The sequence below is a fragment of the Pundamilia nyererei genome, unplaced genomic scaffold, assembly GCF_000239375.1.
Source record: "Pundamilia nyererei isolate P.nyererei 1_Seehausen unplaced genomic scaffold, PunNye1.0 scaffold00336, whole genome shotgun sequence".
NCBI classification, from domain to species: Eukaryota; Metazoa; Chordata; class Actinopteri; order Cichliformes; family Cichlidae; genus Pundamilia; species Pundamilia nyererei.
The window spans coordinates 206,959-223,064 of NW_005187737.1; the positions used below are offsets into that span (position 1 = coordinate 206,959).

Below are 16,106 nucleotides of genomic sequence, written 5' to 3' on the forward strand. Positions count from 1 at the left end.
GATCAGTGCTTCTTTCCAGTACACACCATCATATCAATACTTACCAGTACTGTAAGGTAGTAATCATTCACTTCTACACCCTGGGTCGGTGCAGTGTAATAACTGGGATTTCAGGAGATGCAGACTCCTTAAACATGTCACCGCTAATGCACTATTTTCTCATGTGGGAGAACAAAACTGCTACGGCTGTAAATATTAATTTGTGATCACTGCAGCAGCAACAATTTGATCCAAAGCTTAAAAGAGAAATCTTGATTTCTGTGTGCTGTCTGTCCAAATGTGTATGGAGATCAGTGCATGTACTCAGAGCCACTGATGGTGATGTACGTACGCAGGCCTTCTCTCTTTTTTTGTTATTTTTCTTTGTTTTTATTTTGTTGCTGATGATTTCATGCATCTTATTATGACGGGGCCAACCTAATGTGTATTTTAATCAAAGGTTCAATAAATGCAAATTCCACTTTTCAAACCAAATCTGCCTCCTGTGTGTTTTCCAAACTTCTACAAAGGCGAACGTGCGCGCTGAATTGTTTTAACCATTTCAAAGTACGTGTGTGTTTAAGTTTTGACAGCCAGGGTGTGGGGTGTTAACCGTACGCTGTGCTTTTTGCAGCCTTCACAGAGGTGAGTGCTTCTCTTGTTACTTCCTGTTTCTCAGACAGCCGAGCCCCACAAAAAGGAAACCAGACCAACCAGCAGCTCACGATGAGCCTCGGCAGCACCATGATAGATTGATCAGCTGTTGCGCTGTTGAGACGCAGTCCTTCGATCGTCGAAGACAAAGACCAGACCAAGATTAGACCGTAAGGTTGGTGCTTTTTAGTTTGTTCTTGATCTGATTAAAAAATAACTCTTTGTTTATCCTGATCAAAGTATTGTGTAGTAAGTTATGTCCTATTATATCAAAGCTTTTACAACAGAAGTCTTTTTAGTCGAAGAGAGCATTCGCTGCTTGAAATATCCTTCTATTTCGGGCGATGGTGAGATAAAGATCTCTTATTGAGAAATTGGGGTGTTCAGTTTTATTCACCTGAACGTTAAACAGGAACTATTTCAAACAAGACCTATAAGGTTAAGATGGAGTAGATTTCCAGGGGCCTGCGTAGTGCTTTGTTTTGGAGTTTCACGTTGAACCTCTTCAGCTTTCTCTCAGGTCACACCTTCAACCCCACATTAACTTGATCCACTTTTCCTCCTGCAGGCTCTCTCTCCATGTCTACACTGACTCCCTCGAGTCCCAGTAGTCTCACAGCACCGGTTCTGGTCCAGTTCCAGCTGGGTCTGTTCAGGGAGGTGGTTCGAGTCCCTGCGGGCAACCTGAGCTACCGTCATGCCCGGAGGTTGGCTGCTGAGGTCATAGAGCGCAAGGTAACCGCACGGGGTGGCGTTGTTTCCCGGCTCGAAAGCACTAAGACACGAGGAGGTGGGGCGGTATTATACATCTGATCGTCTGTGAAGGTTCTCAGTCATCCAGGTCATCGTAGCCAATCAGCCAGAGTTTCGGATGAAACCCTGGCTGATTGGGACCCACACCCAGTTTCACACCTTGGCTCAGGCGATTAGAGGATCATCAGGGGGTCCTTTTGTCCCTCTGTGGGGGGAAACTCCCACTAGGTTTATATCTGGGACTCTCCATCATTTGACCTTAGAACTGAAGAAGCTTCTCGGATGAGAGGTGAAACGTCTTCAAGCAACTTAAAGAAGTCCAGACGCTTTTCTTTACAAGCTCCTTTGACTATACATCTGATCATGAAGAGTTCATCATCAGTCACGAGCGTTAAAGAGGCCATGCACCAGTTTTAAAATAGATGTTTATCTATGTTTTATTCTTACAGACACACACTCACAGTAGTGTGTTGTCAGATGAGCCGATATCAAAGAGAGGGGTCTTCTCAACCACACAACTGTAACAGCGAGCAAACATGTGCCACCTCCCAGAAATTCAAACGTGTTTATGAGGGGCAGCCAATGAGAAGACAGTTTGCTTAAACAGAAAGTCGGGAGAGGTGCTAAGGATGGAGTGACGGCCATTATATGCAAAGCTACTGTAACACAGAGTCCAACAATATTAAATATATGGAGCTGGACAATAATAACTTCATAGAGTTGTACAAAAACAAAAAGCGAAAGTGCATAACAACCTGCAGATGTGCGAATCTGAAAGCCGTCATTATTTAGGAGGCACGAGAGATGCTCATGAAAGAGCCTTTTGAAATGCATTGTGGGTATTCTGTTGCGGCATTTTTTGGTAGTTGGACCAATTCTAGAGAAGTGTTATCGTCTTCAGCTGCAGTTGGGGTTTACAGCACTTTAAAGAGAGCAGCTTTTTCTGAGTCGACCTCATTTTTAGCTGGTAGCCGTGCAGATTACGTCTAGCTTTGTTCTGTTTCCTTTTTTTCTTTTGTTTTGGAGTTTTTGTTTTTTTTTAACTGCCATTCGATACTGGTCAAAACTGACTGACATGTGGTTTGCTCAGATGCCACAGCTGTAGGAACAAACTGCGTGCAAAGAGTCAGAAGCGAGAAGGTGATGAAAAAAGATATTAATTAGAATGAAGTGCTGAGCTGTCACAACGCGCCCTGACCCATAACACAGTCCCACTTGGAAAATATTGTGATGATGTTTCAAATCTCTCAGGCCTCTCAGAACTGTCAGGAAGTGGACTATGAAAGGTCAACTTATTTATGAAGGAAGGTAATGTAGGTTTGTGCATGGAGTGTGGTTTTTGTCTGCAGAGTTTGGTGGTTTTGTGCTGTTGTGTATGCAGCACTCTGTATGGTGGTGTAATTTCACCAACATTTAGTATTGTGAAGTGGGTGTCACCCAACCACCTTCAGATTTTTGAGGGTGTTTGTGAATACAATTTGTTCCGGAAAACTAAATGACAAGTTTTAAAAAATAGAAGATATAAACTCGCCATTTAACAGATTTCCTCCACCCACCAGAGATGTATTTAGACTTAACGGGTACTCTATACTTGTTTAAACAGTAAAATCTATACCCAAGTGCCAGCGCACAGACGGTGGAGTAAAACTGTAGTTGAGGTTAAATAAGGAAAGTTGTGAATTGCAGGTGTTGCAGGGGCTTCATCTCACTGTCACTGGGCTGGTCTTTGCACTTCCTCGGTTACAGGGACTGTGGTCGACACGAGCGCAGAAAACTTTCCAACCACAGCTTCTCCCCTCTGACTGAGACGCGCACAAACACGCACGCACGCAGCCCACCTTTACAGTTTTCGTCTTGAGTTTCCAGGCAGTAGGTCAGCTCGTCGTGTGTGTGTGTGTCACTTGTGCACGTTTTACATTCATTAAAGTCACTGTGTCAATGATGGGTGAACACCCGCATCTCCAACACTGAAACCTAGCAGGTATTTGCTTTACCTTTAGGGTCACATAAAGCACAATTCCACTTATGCACTTTGAGGCAGGGGGGAAGTAATGGACACATTAGGTTTGTTCTATTGGTGTAAATGTTCGCCTTAATAACGCAATGCTTTGCATCACCTGAATGAGTACTGCTGTTAGGAATGGACATGGTCGGCACCAACGCTCAAGCAGGCTGTGGAGTTTGATGCTCAGCTGTTCTGTCCCCAACACCATCACACCACCTTCAGCAGCCAGACCCTACCATCAAAATGTTCCAATCGAGACTCGTCAGACCAGACAACATTTTTCTGATCTTTTGTTGTCCAGTTTTAGTGAGGCCTGTGTGAACTGTCACGTCGGTTTCCTGTTCTTAGCTAGGAGTGGCTTCCTATGCGGTGTTCTTCTGCTGTAGCCCATCTGATTCAAGGTTTGATGTGTACGCTCTTCTGCATACGTTGGTTGTAACGAGTGTTTATTTGCCTTATTGTCAATATGAAACAGTTTGGCCATTCTCCTCTGACCTCTGAGTTCAACAGTTCACTCAGAGAACTGGTTAGACATGGTTGTGTGGAAAAATCCCAGCTGATCAGCAGTTTCTGAAATACTCAGACTAACCTGTCTGAAACCAACAACCATGCCACGTTAAAGTTACTTAAATCACGTTTTTTCCTCATTTGTGGCTCAATTTTAACTTCACCCGGTCGTCTTGACCGCCACGTGCTGAAATTCACTGAGCTGCAGTATGATTGGCTGATTAGACAGAGCAGTTGAACATGTTTAAATAATGAATTGACCTGCAGTGTCACATCTTTGAATCTGCTGTTCTTATCATCCCTAAATGATGATTCAGATAGAAAAGCAAAGCTTGAGCTACTTCGCAGCCTTCCTATCTCTCTTCCTCAGTCGTACTTTGGCGACAGATGCACACAGATTATTTATTTCTATAACGCTGAACGTGGTGGAGTCACTCTCTACCTGTGGTGCATCACTCAGGTTTCCCTTCAGAGCTGTCTTCAGTCTGCATGCTCATCTTAATGTGGTTTTGTTCTTTACCGCCGTGCAGACGTGAAAATGGAAAATCACGACTGACAGGCTGCAGGTGGCTTTCTTTGCTGTGTCCAGTTTCCCAAACCACACTTGTTCTGATTTCAAATGTTTAAATTACTCCATTTGTGGAAAAACTTACTCTTATTGCTTAATAACTTGTTTCATTTACTCAGAAGGCAAATCGTCACATTACCGGAGCCCTTCTGGGGGTTTAAATTGATCTTGTTGCTTCAATAGTGACTCAACCTGAGACTGCGGTTTTTGTTCCTTCGTGTGTTTAGGCTCCAGACTGCAGTGTGGTGGGTGTCGGGGAGAAGATTCTGCTGTTCAGACATCAAGCCGCCTCCGAGCAGTTGCTGCAGCGGCTGACCGACTCCGACGAGCTGCAGGATGGCGACCTCATTGAGGTCATCGTTTCAGGTTAGTGTTTGAGGTTTACAGAGGCAGGTGGACACTTGGTGAGATTTGGTGGTACTACGTGCACCTCATTTGTTTGGGTGACATATAGTTTATTCATGCATGTAAAATGCTGTTTCTGTCCAGGGGTTTGGAGAGAAGCTCTTGAATGGTAAATGGCCTGTATTTGTATAGCGCTTTACTAGGACCCCAAAGCGCTTTACACTACATTCAGTCATCCACCCATTCACACACACATTCACACACTGGTGACGGCAAGCTACATTGTAGCCACAGCCACCCTGCGGTGCACTGACAGAGGCGAGGCTGCCGAACACTGGCGCCACCGGGCCCTCTGACCACCACCAGTAGGTGGTTTTAAATGGTCAGTTTTAAATGAGTCCAACTCTCCTACTGTTCCAAACCTATTTTCACGGGGGGCAGTGGGCGGGCGGACGAAGTTAAAACTGCTTGTTTCAGACGAGTCGAGCGCCTGCACCAAGGACCAGTATAAGACAAATGAGGATTATTTTGAGCTGTGAATCATGCAAAGCTACTATAGCGGAGTCTTAGCAGTAAATGCATGGAGCGTGGATGTCTGTTGGTGTAACGAGTCCTCTCTGTGATTCAGGATCAGCCTCCGTGACGCAGGTGACGATGCGTCCACACTCCTTGGCGGTGCAGTCGTACCGGACCCCCACTTTCTGTCACCACTGTGGAGAGATGCTGTGGGGCCTCGTTCGGCAGGGTTTAAAATGTGACGGTAAAGGCACTCTCACACTTCATCATGTGGTGGTATCGTCTCTTCACTGATACTTGAGTGTTGTTAAAGTTTTTTGTTTTTACTTTTATCTCTTTACAGGTTGTGGATTAGACTTTCATAAACGTTGTGCTTTGCAGTTGCCCAGTAACTGTAGCCGAGCACGGCGTCAGGTTAGCACCAGCTTTTCCCTGTTTCCACCCCGGCGACCTCGCACACACTCGCTGTCCAATCAGGCAGGCGGGAGTCTAGAAGAGGTGAGGAACTGCTGTGATTGTAATGCAGATAAGTGTTTTTGCAACCCTGGATTTGTTTGTTTCTCCAACACAGCTGTAACCTTTACTGGTATAATCGAATCACATATTCACACAATAGATTTCTTTCAGTTATTCTAAGTTGATATCTTTCACTTTGCATCTTTCTCCAGATCAGCAAGTCCAAGCCCGCATCCAGGCCTCCATCCTGGGCCGAGGCTCCGGTGTGGCTGGGAGTCGGGTACAGCGACTGGAGCAGGGCTCAGGTCCCTCACACCTTCCACATCCACAGCTACACCAAACCCACCGTCTGCCAGTACTGCCACCGGCTGCTCAAAGGCCTCTTCAGACAGGGGCTGCAGTGCTCAGGTGAGAAGGAGGAGAAAAACTAAGCACATCCCATGTTTCAGTAACTTGTTCAACCTCCTTTAGCAGCAATAACTTGAATTATTCGTGTCCTGTGTGACTTTATCAGTTTCTCACATTTTTATGGGAGAAATTGCGTCTGACTTTTTTGCAGCGTTGTTTCAGTTCACTGAGGTTTGCAGCGATTCGTTTACGCACAGATCTGTAGATTTGCTGCTGTGCTTGTGATCATTGTCCTGTTACATGATTCAACTTTGTCTAAGCTTTATCTGTCAGACAGACGGCATCATATTTGCCTCTACAATACTTCGGTATACTCTGGTGTTAATGGTCGACTCAGTGACTGCGACGTGTTTGGTTTCCTCTCAACGTGGTTTTGTGCATCTCGTCAGTGCAAAGGACATTGTTCCAGAGGTCTGGTGGTTTGTTCAGATGGAACTTTCCAAACATCATCTGTGCTCCAATGTTCTAATTAGAGAGAAGAGGCTTTGTCTCCAAACAAGCCATACTCCGTCAGTCTTTTTCTAATTGTGCTGTGACCGGCCAGCTGTATCAGAAAGTAGATCGCATGCATCTACTGCAGTGAGACTCTCTTGCTGTGACGCCATGACAGGATGTACATATTAATGGTTTACACCTCAGCTGAGCTCTTATTTTAGCCAGCTGCATGTTTTGTTTGGTAGAAGGAAATTGGCACAAGACAGCACAAGTGTTAAGAGAAGGTTGACGTCGCTGAAAAAACCCATAGCAAACCCAGTCTACGTCAGGGTTGGTGAACTTAGTCCATTTAGTCAATGGGAAATGAGAATCACATCAGATTTCCTGTAAAATGTATTTCCCTCACAATTTGGCTCACAGGAAATTCTCTACAAGTGCACAGAAAGTTTATTAGTGTCTGCAAAGTTTAGTCCTGCATAATTTACACTTGTACAAGTGAGCTGCCACACAGCCGTCTCACCACAACCTGTTTAACAGCACGAGGCGTTTAACAAAAGCAAAACTCACTCTTGGATTTAAATGTAATACCTGTTTCTATTATTATAGCTGTTTGACAGGTCTGAAAAACAGGTTTGTGTAATATCGCTTAAATTAGAAACATCCTGTCTCAGAGTGAGGCTGAAAAACGAGTTCATACATTTATTACTTCCAGGCTTAAAACTTTTTGCTAAAGCATATAGTTAGAGCTGGATCACGTGACCTTGAATCTTCCCTTAGTTATGCTGCAGTAGGTGTTAGCTGCTGGGGGAGTCCCATAATGCACTTCACTCACTGTGTGTTTACACACCTCTCTGCATTTAATCATAAGTTATTATTAATCTCTGGCTCTCTTCCTCAGCGTCTTTGTCTGTCTTCCTTCCCTCACGCCCAGTTAGTTGCGGCACATGGCCGCCCCTCGCCGAGCCTGGTTCTGCTGGAGGTTCCTTCCTGTTAAACGGGAGTTTTTCCTTCCCACTGTCACCAAGTACTTACCTTGAGGAGGTTGTCTGATCGTTGGGGCTTTCTCTCTGTTATTGTGGGTCTTAAACCTTACTATACAGAGCATCTTGAGTTGTTGTGATTTGGTGCTTATAAATAAAACTGAACTGAACGTGGCAACTCTGTAGTTTTGTAGGATACTTAATTTAAGAGGAGAAAATCTTTGATCTTGCAGTTTGCCTGTACCCTCCTACCAGGCTTCTGCTGTCAAACTGGCTGCACATGAGTGCAAAACTTTACAGCTGCGTCACCTCGAAGTCTGGCTCAAAGGAACATCCTGTGCTGTGGGTTATTTGTTCTTTTGTTAATTTTCAGTTTGCCTCTGCATCTTAGCAGAGGTCCCAATGTGGCCCGCTGGCCTGGATCTCCACACATATGGTCTAAAGGTATAGATAGCACAACAGGTCACCTTTGAATCTTATTGTCACCCACTCCTGTGAAAGAGTGGGTGACAGGCCTCCTTCTTTACAAACCTGATAATGTTATGCGTTCAGATCTTGTGGCCATTTTTGGTGCTCTGTTCCTGCAAAGCTTTGACTTTGATTAGTAATGCTTGACTTGGAGGCTCACGAGCACACAGCAAACACTTGTTTTGTCAAGGAGCGTGTGTATCCCACGTACTTACGTAAGCAGATTGGGTTGAATCTAATTTTACCTAAATGCCTGGATGTGTCTCAGACGTCTCGAATCTCAGACGACATTCATTTTCATCACGAAAAAAGCTGACCGCAATATTCTGACTCATGAGTTTGTATCTTTCCAGACTCCAGCACTCTTTCTGTCAGCCTTTTTAAACCTCCCACGTCTCCTCCATGGTTTTTCCAGACTGCAGGTTTAACTGCCATCGGCGCTGTGAGCCTTTAGTCCCCAGAGACTGTCCCGGAGAGAGGAACGGCATGAACGGGGAAGGTGAGTGACGGTCCCTGGAGGTCTGAGGTCTGGTTTTCATTTCATATTCTGGGCTTGTGGCTGTGTTAGACCATGGCTCTTTGAAAAGGGGCCTGACTCTGATGCTGTCAGCATGAGTCGAAGCTGATTCACCCTGTTTGCCAGGAACATTTGATAGATTCAGGCCTCACTCTAAATTAGCATCTCAGAAACGTCACATTCCTCCGAGTAGCGGTGATGATTAGCTGCATGATGAGTCAGGTAAACTGAGCCTGATGAGAAATGAGATGAAATGATTTCACCAGAGAATATGTAAAAAAGAGAAAACAAAGACAGCTAACTGATCAGCAGTATTTCAGATGCATTTTAAATCATTTATTGAGAAAAATCAGACATTTTCTTTTGTTCGGTTCATCTTGAACTTATTTGTTTGCTATTTTTACCTCATTATTTGTTGGTATTTTATGGCCCTAATCGTGTAAATAATATAAATAGAATTAAATGTAGCTGTTCATTAGTTGCTGATGTCACATTTCCAGAGAGCCCAGCAGCTGATAACAGCTGCCAACCAGACTTGGAAGACAATGAGTCAGTGATCACCAGCACCACAGAGATCTGCGACGATGACATGTTCACCGATGATGACTCACAGGCAGAGACCGGGGAAGTCGAGCAGCTGCGAGAGCCGATGAGGTCAGAGGGGCACTAAGTTTTTCTGATGATCTAATCCCAGCTAAAAGCTGTCTGCTGGTGCAGACAGCGTCCGAACGATGTCACGCGTCTGAATCACACGTCGCCCAAATTCACGTATTATAAAACAGACGTTTATCGTCCCTGTCGTTTATATCTGGATTTTCTCGGCTTTGTTTGTGGCACACGCTGCCACCTAGAGGCGACTTCTGTTTAATTCACCATCTCCAAACGGACCTTTATTTTGTCCTCCCTCTCTTTTTCCGTCCGCCAGTCCTTGTTTCAGCAGCAACATCCCCCTGATGAGGCTCGTCCAGTCGGTGCATCACACTAAGAGGAGAGGCGGAGGAGTCCTGAGAGAGGGGTGGCTGGTCCACCACACCAACACAGACACATTGGTGAGGAACACACTCTTTCAGATCTGGAAGCGTTCAAAAAAGCAAAATGTTTTGCTCAGGTTATGATATTTGTGAAGCAGAATCACATTTTCATCGGCTTTTAACTCGGTCGTGTCTTTACTCAGAGGAAACGCCATTACTGGATCTTGGACTGGAAGAGCATGACTCTGTACCAGAATGAAAACACCACGAAGTTCTACAAGGTATGATAGTTGCATGATATAAGACGGAAACAGACAAAGCAGCATCCTGTGTGCTGCACGCTCACTCCCACTCGTATCAAAGGCCTCTGTCATTAACATGTATGCAGAAATGTTCCTGCAGTGTGCCAGTGTTGTTCCTCCCACTGTGTCACTGTGTAAACAGTGCAAACATCCACCGAGGCAGCTCGCGCTCTGAGCAGTGTTTACTTTAAAGAGGACAGTATTGTATTTTGTGTATGTTCATTTTATCTCCTTCGTTTTAAACGTACTTTAAGAAGTTTGTAGTGCAGTGAAAATCAGATAATGATAGCCTGACAGATGTTACTTTGATTATAGAAACATTATGTAGGAGCAGGCCATGGATAATAGCTTTAAACCTCCTCTGCAGGAGATCTCTCTGTCCGAGGTGCTCGGGGTCCGAGGCCCCACCCAGCTCTCCGTGCCACCATCAGACGGCAGCGCTCACTCGTTCGAGCTGGTGACGGTGTCGCTGGTGTACTGCGTGATAGCTGGCGAGGAGGGGGCAGCCTGGGAGAGCGCCATCCGGCAGGCTATGATGCCGGTGGAGAGCAGCAGAGGACACAAAGATGAGATCCAGGGTGAGTCAGAAAACATCAGATATTAATATCTTACTCTGAATATGGTAACGGTGATGGATATGGACCCGCAACATTCAGTTAACAAGACTTCCTGTCTCTGATTACAGATCAATACCGATACAGACGCAGTGCGGTAAGATTTGAGCGAGTTTATCGTGCACACGTTAGAGGAGTGTTACAGAGTGTTGAAGTGTGTTTGTGTGCGTTTCAGGACATCAGCTCGGTGTATCAGATCTGTACAGACGAGGTGCTGGGGTCGGGACAGTTTGGCGTGGTGTACGGAGGTCAGCTGATTCTCATTATGTTGTTATGTGCAGAGAACTGAACACGTGGAGTACAAGAAAACCCTGTTTTCTATGACTGTGACTGTCTTTATGCAGTGATCTGAAAATACACAGTACAGAAGAAACAGTTTCAAAAGACACCAAAGAAATCAGAGACTTCAGAGGCTGAAATGTTGCTCAAAACAAACTTTTTCATCAAATGTCTTTCTGTTTTTGCTAAGCTACAAATGCTCCTTTGCTTCATTATCACGTCTCTTTTCTTTTTCTTCTTCAGGAACTCACAGGAAGTCGGGTCGAACAGTTGCCATCAAGGTCATCGACAAGACGCGTTTCCCCACCAAACAGGAGACGCAGCTGAGAAACGAAGTGGCCATCTTACAGGTTTTAATGCGGTTTTTATACACTTTACAAGAAATAACACAAAAAATGTAACAAGTTACTGAAAACACGTGAGGAACAAACCAGGAACAACCTGATGGTTAACCTTTAAAACGATGATCTGTGACATAATTGTCAGAAAATTCACATTTTTTTCAAACTTTTTGCCAACTTATTTAGAATGAATTAAATATTAATTTGCATATATGAGTTTTAATTGGTATCATATTGGCCACATTTGGCTTTTTTTTTTTATTTTTTCAAAATGTATTGCTTAAAAATGTGTTGTGCTCTTTATTTTGGTTTTTGAGGGGAAAATAAAATCACACTGATGATGTAAATGCCTCAAAACCTCATGCATCAAAAACGATATATTAGGCATTAAGGGGTTAAAGAGCCATTCATCATTGCTTTAATAACTCCTGATCCATTACATCACTGTAGAAGAACTAGCTGGGATATATTAGTGACAGTTACTTAATCTGGTTTAAATCCTGATGGATTAACTACGGAAGAGGATTAGGGCCACTGGAAAAAAAATCTGAGATTAAAGTCAGAATTCTGAGTTTTTTCTCAGAATTCTGACTTTTTCATCAAAATTCAGAATTCTGACTTTAATCTCAGATTTTTTGATCTGCTGGGATTTTCCCACACAACCATCACTAGTTTACAGGGAATGGCCTGAAAATGAGACAAATATCCAGAGTCTTCTGGTAAAAACAGGCTCCAGATGTCAGAGGAGAGTGGGCCGACTGCTTTGAGCTGAAAGGAAAGCAACAGTAACTCAAAGAGCCACTCGCCAGGTGCACTCCTGTCAGCTAAGAACAGGCCTGAGGCTAAATCTGCAGTAACCGTGTGATGCTGTCATGACAGTGTGGACCAAAATCTTGCTGTGGAGGAAAAAGGAGGTCCAACCTGCCTAATAAAGTGTCTGGTGAATGTTTAATGATGAACAGATGGTTGTGGACATGATCAGTAAATAATCATCAGTTATTAGTGAGTTATTAGCACAAGTACAAATAACTGTCACATTGTTCCCGATTCCTTCCTCACTGCTTCCTCATTAACTCAACACATTTGATTGAAGTGTTGCAGATTTTCGGTTGATTTTTAGTGTTATAGTCACGATCAGGTGATTTACTGACGTGCGTGTTTTCCAGAATCTGTCGCACCCCGGCGTGGTTCTGTTGGAGGGCATGTTCGAAACTGTCGAGCACGTGTTTGTTGTAATGGAGAAGCTGCACGGAGACATGCTGGAGATGATTCTGTCCAGCGAGAAAGGTCGACTCCCTGAACGCATCACTCGCTTCCTCGTCATGCAGGTACGAGATCCCGATCTGAGAAACACTCCAGGGGTGTCTAGAGGATGTCCTTGTTTTTTTTTTCTTCTTGTTTTAACAAAGATGCAGGGACCTTTAATGTTTCTGTTTATCCCAAAATTAAATGTGAAATTCTCAAACGTGTGCTTCAGATTCTGGAGGCTCTGCGGTACCTGCACTTGAAGCACATCGCTCACTGTGACCTGAAACCTGAGAACGTACTGCTGGCCACTTCAGACCCCTTACCTCTGGTGGGATTTTGCACTTTAGTTCCCGATACAGCACACGGCATCTTATTTAATCAGCTCTGCCTCTGTGCCGCAGGTGAAGCTGTGCGACTTCGGCTTCGCCCGGATCATAGGGGAGAAGTCTTTCCGGCGCTCCGTCGTGGGGACTCCGGCCTACCTGGCACCCGAGGTGATCAGCAGCAACGGCTACAACCGCTCTCTGGACATGTGGTCTGTCGGCGTCATCATGTACGTCAGCCTGAGCGGCACGTTTCCCTTTAATGAAGATGAGGACATCCGGCAGCAGATCACCAACGCCACCTTCATGTACCCGCGCCAAACCTGGGCCCCCATCTCACTGGAGGGTATGAACGGTGTTGCCCTTTCGTTAGCTTCTTTGTGAGCTGGGTTTACAGTTTCTCAACATAGTGATGATGAGAGTTTATTATGCTTTCCCTGTTAAAGGTTTCACACACTACAAACTCCAGGTCGGAAAGTTGCCATGTCAGCCCACAGTTTTGCGTCGTTTTAAACATTTTCTTTAGTTTGATCCATGTCTGCCCACACATACAGTTTATAGTGTCATGCTTGAGTCCTGTTATTCTCCTGGTTCTCCACTGGGTGGCTCCAGTGAGCAAATCCTCTTTTTGAAAATCCTTCTCCGTCTCATTTCCTCCCCAGCTGTGAGCCTCATCAATAACCTGCTGCAGGTGTCGGTGAGACGGCGGTTCACCGTGGGCAAAGCGCTGGGACACAGCTGGCTGCAGGTCGGACACTTTACAAACGCTATCATTGAGAATCGTTTAATTTTGTAGTGTGAAACAACAGAATTAACTCGATCTAGTGTTACTGCGTTCATAGGTGTTGACCAGGATGCTCAGATGCTCCTGATCAGGTTTCTAATAGTCCTGATGTATAGATGTGTATGAGTCATGCACGCTCTCCTCTCGCTACTGCAGAACTTCCAGCTGTGGTGCGACCTCCGGGAGTTCGAGCTCAGGATGGGCTGCAGGTACCTGACGCATCGAGGCGACGAGGACCGATGGCGCTTCTACGCTGCAGAGATGGGGCTGGACTTCCCCTCCCGCCTCTGCTGTGACCCCAACAAAGAATTGGACATGTGACCTCGAGCACAGAGGTTAAGGGTCGGACACTTTATCAGACTGTGCAGCTACATTAAAAAAAAAAAAACATTCAGCAGTGAGGCCGCGGATCAAACGGGAGAAAAGTAATAAAGACACAAACACGTGTGGTTTTAATAATATAATTTTCCTTTTTTATTTTCAAGTTGAGGTTTTTAACATATGACTGAAAGAGTGGCATCAGTGATGAGACAGCATGAGTTAGGGATGAGGGGGAGGAGGAGGAAAATGGAGCACAGATGAGTTAAGATATCGAGATCATGCACAGGGAGGAGCCTAACACAGCGATCGTCGTGGCTGACCTCTTCTCTTCAAATGCTACCTTAAACCCTGTGTTGTGAGTACGCCTGCTATGGTTCCACGTACAGTTTTGATTCTTCCCGTTTCATCCACAACTTTCCTGATGCCCTGTCTGACACCTCTCTCTGTCTCTGTCCCCCTTCTCCTCGTAATTTTACAATTAGCCCAAAAAAAGGCTAAAAAAAGGAGTTTAATAAGAGAGGTGTGTGGGAGAGGTCGCTCTCTCTGGCCATAACAGCTCATCTTTCCGTATCCGTTCCCGAGTCACCGCCCAGCCACGGCGCTCTCCTCCCGTTCCCCCCCACCTGTGTCTTTTAATACTCGGCGCTCCCATTCGTCCTCCGTGTGTTCCTGAGTTTCTTAAGGCTTTAAGATCTCCAGGTTAAATCGCATCTTTGCTAACATTCAGGTTTCACAGTGCTGTGGTGAGAGTTTTCAGTAGCACCCGACAGGCCTCGCTCCTCTGCTGACTGCACTCGTGAACGGGCTCCTGCGGGGGTTCGTGTGAGGGCGAGTCGGTGACTCAAAAGGCCGTTTTTTTTTTTTCTAAACTTCAACATAGCATGCATCTGCACAAATACACAACCAACCAAGCCAACTGACCAATCACGTTTTCTTCTTTGATCACCCTTCTACAAAAAATTAAAAAAAAAAAAAAGGAGGAGAGGGGAAGAGCACACGGCTTTGCTCAAAAATAATCTAACTTTCGTTCTCTCTCGTTGCCTCCTTCTCTTTAAAGCCTTGTGAAGGCAGGTATGTCATTATGTATGCTGCTTACATAAGTTCAGTGCAATAACTGGTACACCTGTTTTTTCTTCTTCTTTTCTTTTAAACGAGAGAGGAGCTGAGCAGCCTGAACAGAGTTTGTGAGGTCTGAGCAAAGTCTTCTGCTCTTCCCCTCTGAGCAGTGTTCCTGTGTTTTAAAAAGAGGGATGGGCGGAGTTAGGAAGAGGGGAATAAAGTTAAGATTTGAGAAGGTGGTGGGGGAAAAAAAAAAAAAAAAGAATAACGTGTTTTAAAGGGACAGTGGAAGGGTTTAAAATCGCTCTCTCCAGACAGGAGAAATAAGAGAAGCTGGGAAGAAGGGGTGAGGAGGAGGAGGAGGACGTGAAGAGAAGCAGCTGCGCTTATAAGTCGCTCTCTCCGTAGAGGGCACTGGAGAAGGAGATGTAGTCCAGGGCGCCGGAGGGACAGTCCGGTCCGACGTACCTGGTCATGCGGGTGATGCAGTACTCCGCCTGCTCGGGAGGCAGCTCCCTGCGCAGCTCCTCCACCGTGATGTAATTCTGCGGGAGAGAGAGAGGGGGCGAGGTGTGATTCACGAGGAGCTATTGTCTCCTGTTACAAATGTGCATCTGTGAGGATCGGAGAACGATGACTCAAGGTTCAGGCAAACAGTCCTGCAGTTCGAATTTAGAAAGATGAAAACCTGAATTTAAATTACGGACTTGCTGTTGAAATAAAGCAGTACAAGATAAATCGCGATGTTTCTCCCAGATTTAAGGGGAAATTTTGCTCTTTGTTTCGATCGGGACACTCAGAGAATCCGGGTTGCGTACGTAATCAAAGAAAAAGCTTGGAGTGAGATAAAGAGTGCTTCTGTATAATTTCTTCCTTGCATACCTGAGTGAGTTGCCTCAGTTTGGACTGAGTTATTTGGGGATATAAGCATTTAGGTGCCACAGCATCACCTCCCCTTGCCAGAGGTGTTTTCTATGAACGTGAACATTTCAAAAAGTCTCATCAACCTACATACAAAGTGTCAACACATCAGTGCCGATACAATCATACCAATGACCAAAAACCTGATTTGTCAGATTTGTTTTTGTTTAATTTATTGAACTTGTTATAATTAAGCCAAATTATACTATTTATTTAGCCTGTTGAGATAGAAACCATATTCATTAATAAGAAATGTGCTGGCTCATAGTTTTTCTTTCAGCTTTCGAAAGCTGGTTTCTTGTTTATTGCTTAAATTTTCACTTCACAAAGCCGACTCCAGCCTGGGTCACTT

The 16,106-nt window shown here is 44.9% G+C and overlaps 2 protein-coding genes across 2 annotated transcripts in view; one reads left to right on the top strand and one right to left on the bottom strand.

Moving 5' to 3' along the window:
- Nucleotides 1-678: 678 nt before the first annotated feature.
- On the top strand, nt 679-15,095 carry prkd4 (protein kinase D4). The gene is made up of 19 exons (XM_005751974.1): nt 679-808; nt 1,202-1,368; nt 4,694-4,832; nt 5,440-5,571; nt 5,671-5,825; nt 5,996-6,191; nt 8,490-8,573; nt 9,092-9,245; nt 9,517-9,640; nt 9,766-9,843; nt 10,232-10,442; nt 10,550-10,575; nt 10,654-10,726; nt 11,001-11,107; nt 12,265-12,426; nt 12,576-12,674; nt 12,748-13,015; nt 13,332-13,417; nt 13,610-15,095. The coding sequence occupies exons 2-19, from the start codon at nt 1,213-1,215 to the stop codon at nt 13,772-13,774; spliced, it is 2,415 nt and encodes an 804-aa protein (XP_005752031.1). The 5' UTR covers nt 679-808; nt 1,202-1,212; the 3' UTR covers nt 13,775-15,095.
- The window catches only part of actn3b (actinin alpha 3b), a 37,014-nt gene continuing 34,811 nt past the window's right edge, over nt 13,904-16,106 (bottom strand). The window contains exon 21 of the mRNA XM_005751971.2: nt 13,904-15,378. Within this exon, the coding sequence (XP_005752028.1) occupies nt 15,220-15,378 (159 nt within the window). The 3' untranslated portion in view covers nt 13,904-15,219. The remainder of the gene's footprint in view (nt 15,379-16,106) is intronic.

What these genes read in the sequence shown, in the direction of transcription:
- prkd4 (XM_005751974.1), top strand. Translation starts at nt 1,213, where the DNA reads ATGTCTACACTGACTCCCTCGAGTCCCAGTAGTCTCACAGCACCGGTT. An exon ending in GCAGGGTTTAAAATGTGACG is followed by an intron (nt 5,572 to 5,670) that starts GTAAAGGCACTC and finishes ATCTCTTTACAG; the next exon opens with GTTGTGGATTAGACTTTCAT. An exon ending in GTTTGGCGTGGTGTACGGAG is followed by an intron (nt 10,727 to 11,000) that starts GTCAGCTGATTC and finishes TTTCTTCTTCAG; the next exon opens with GAACTCACAGGAAGTCGGGT.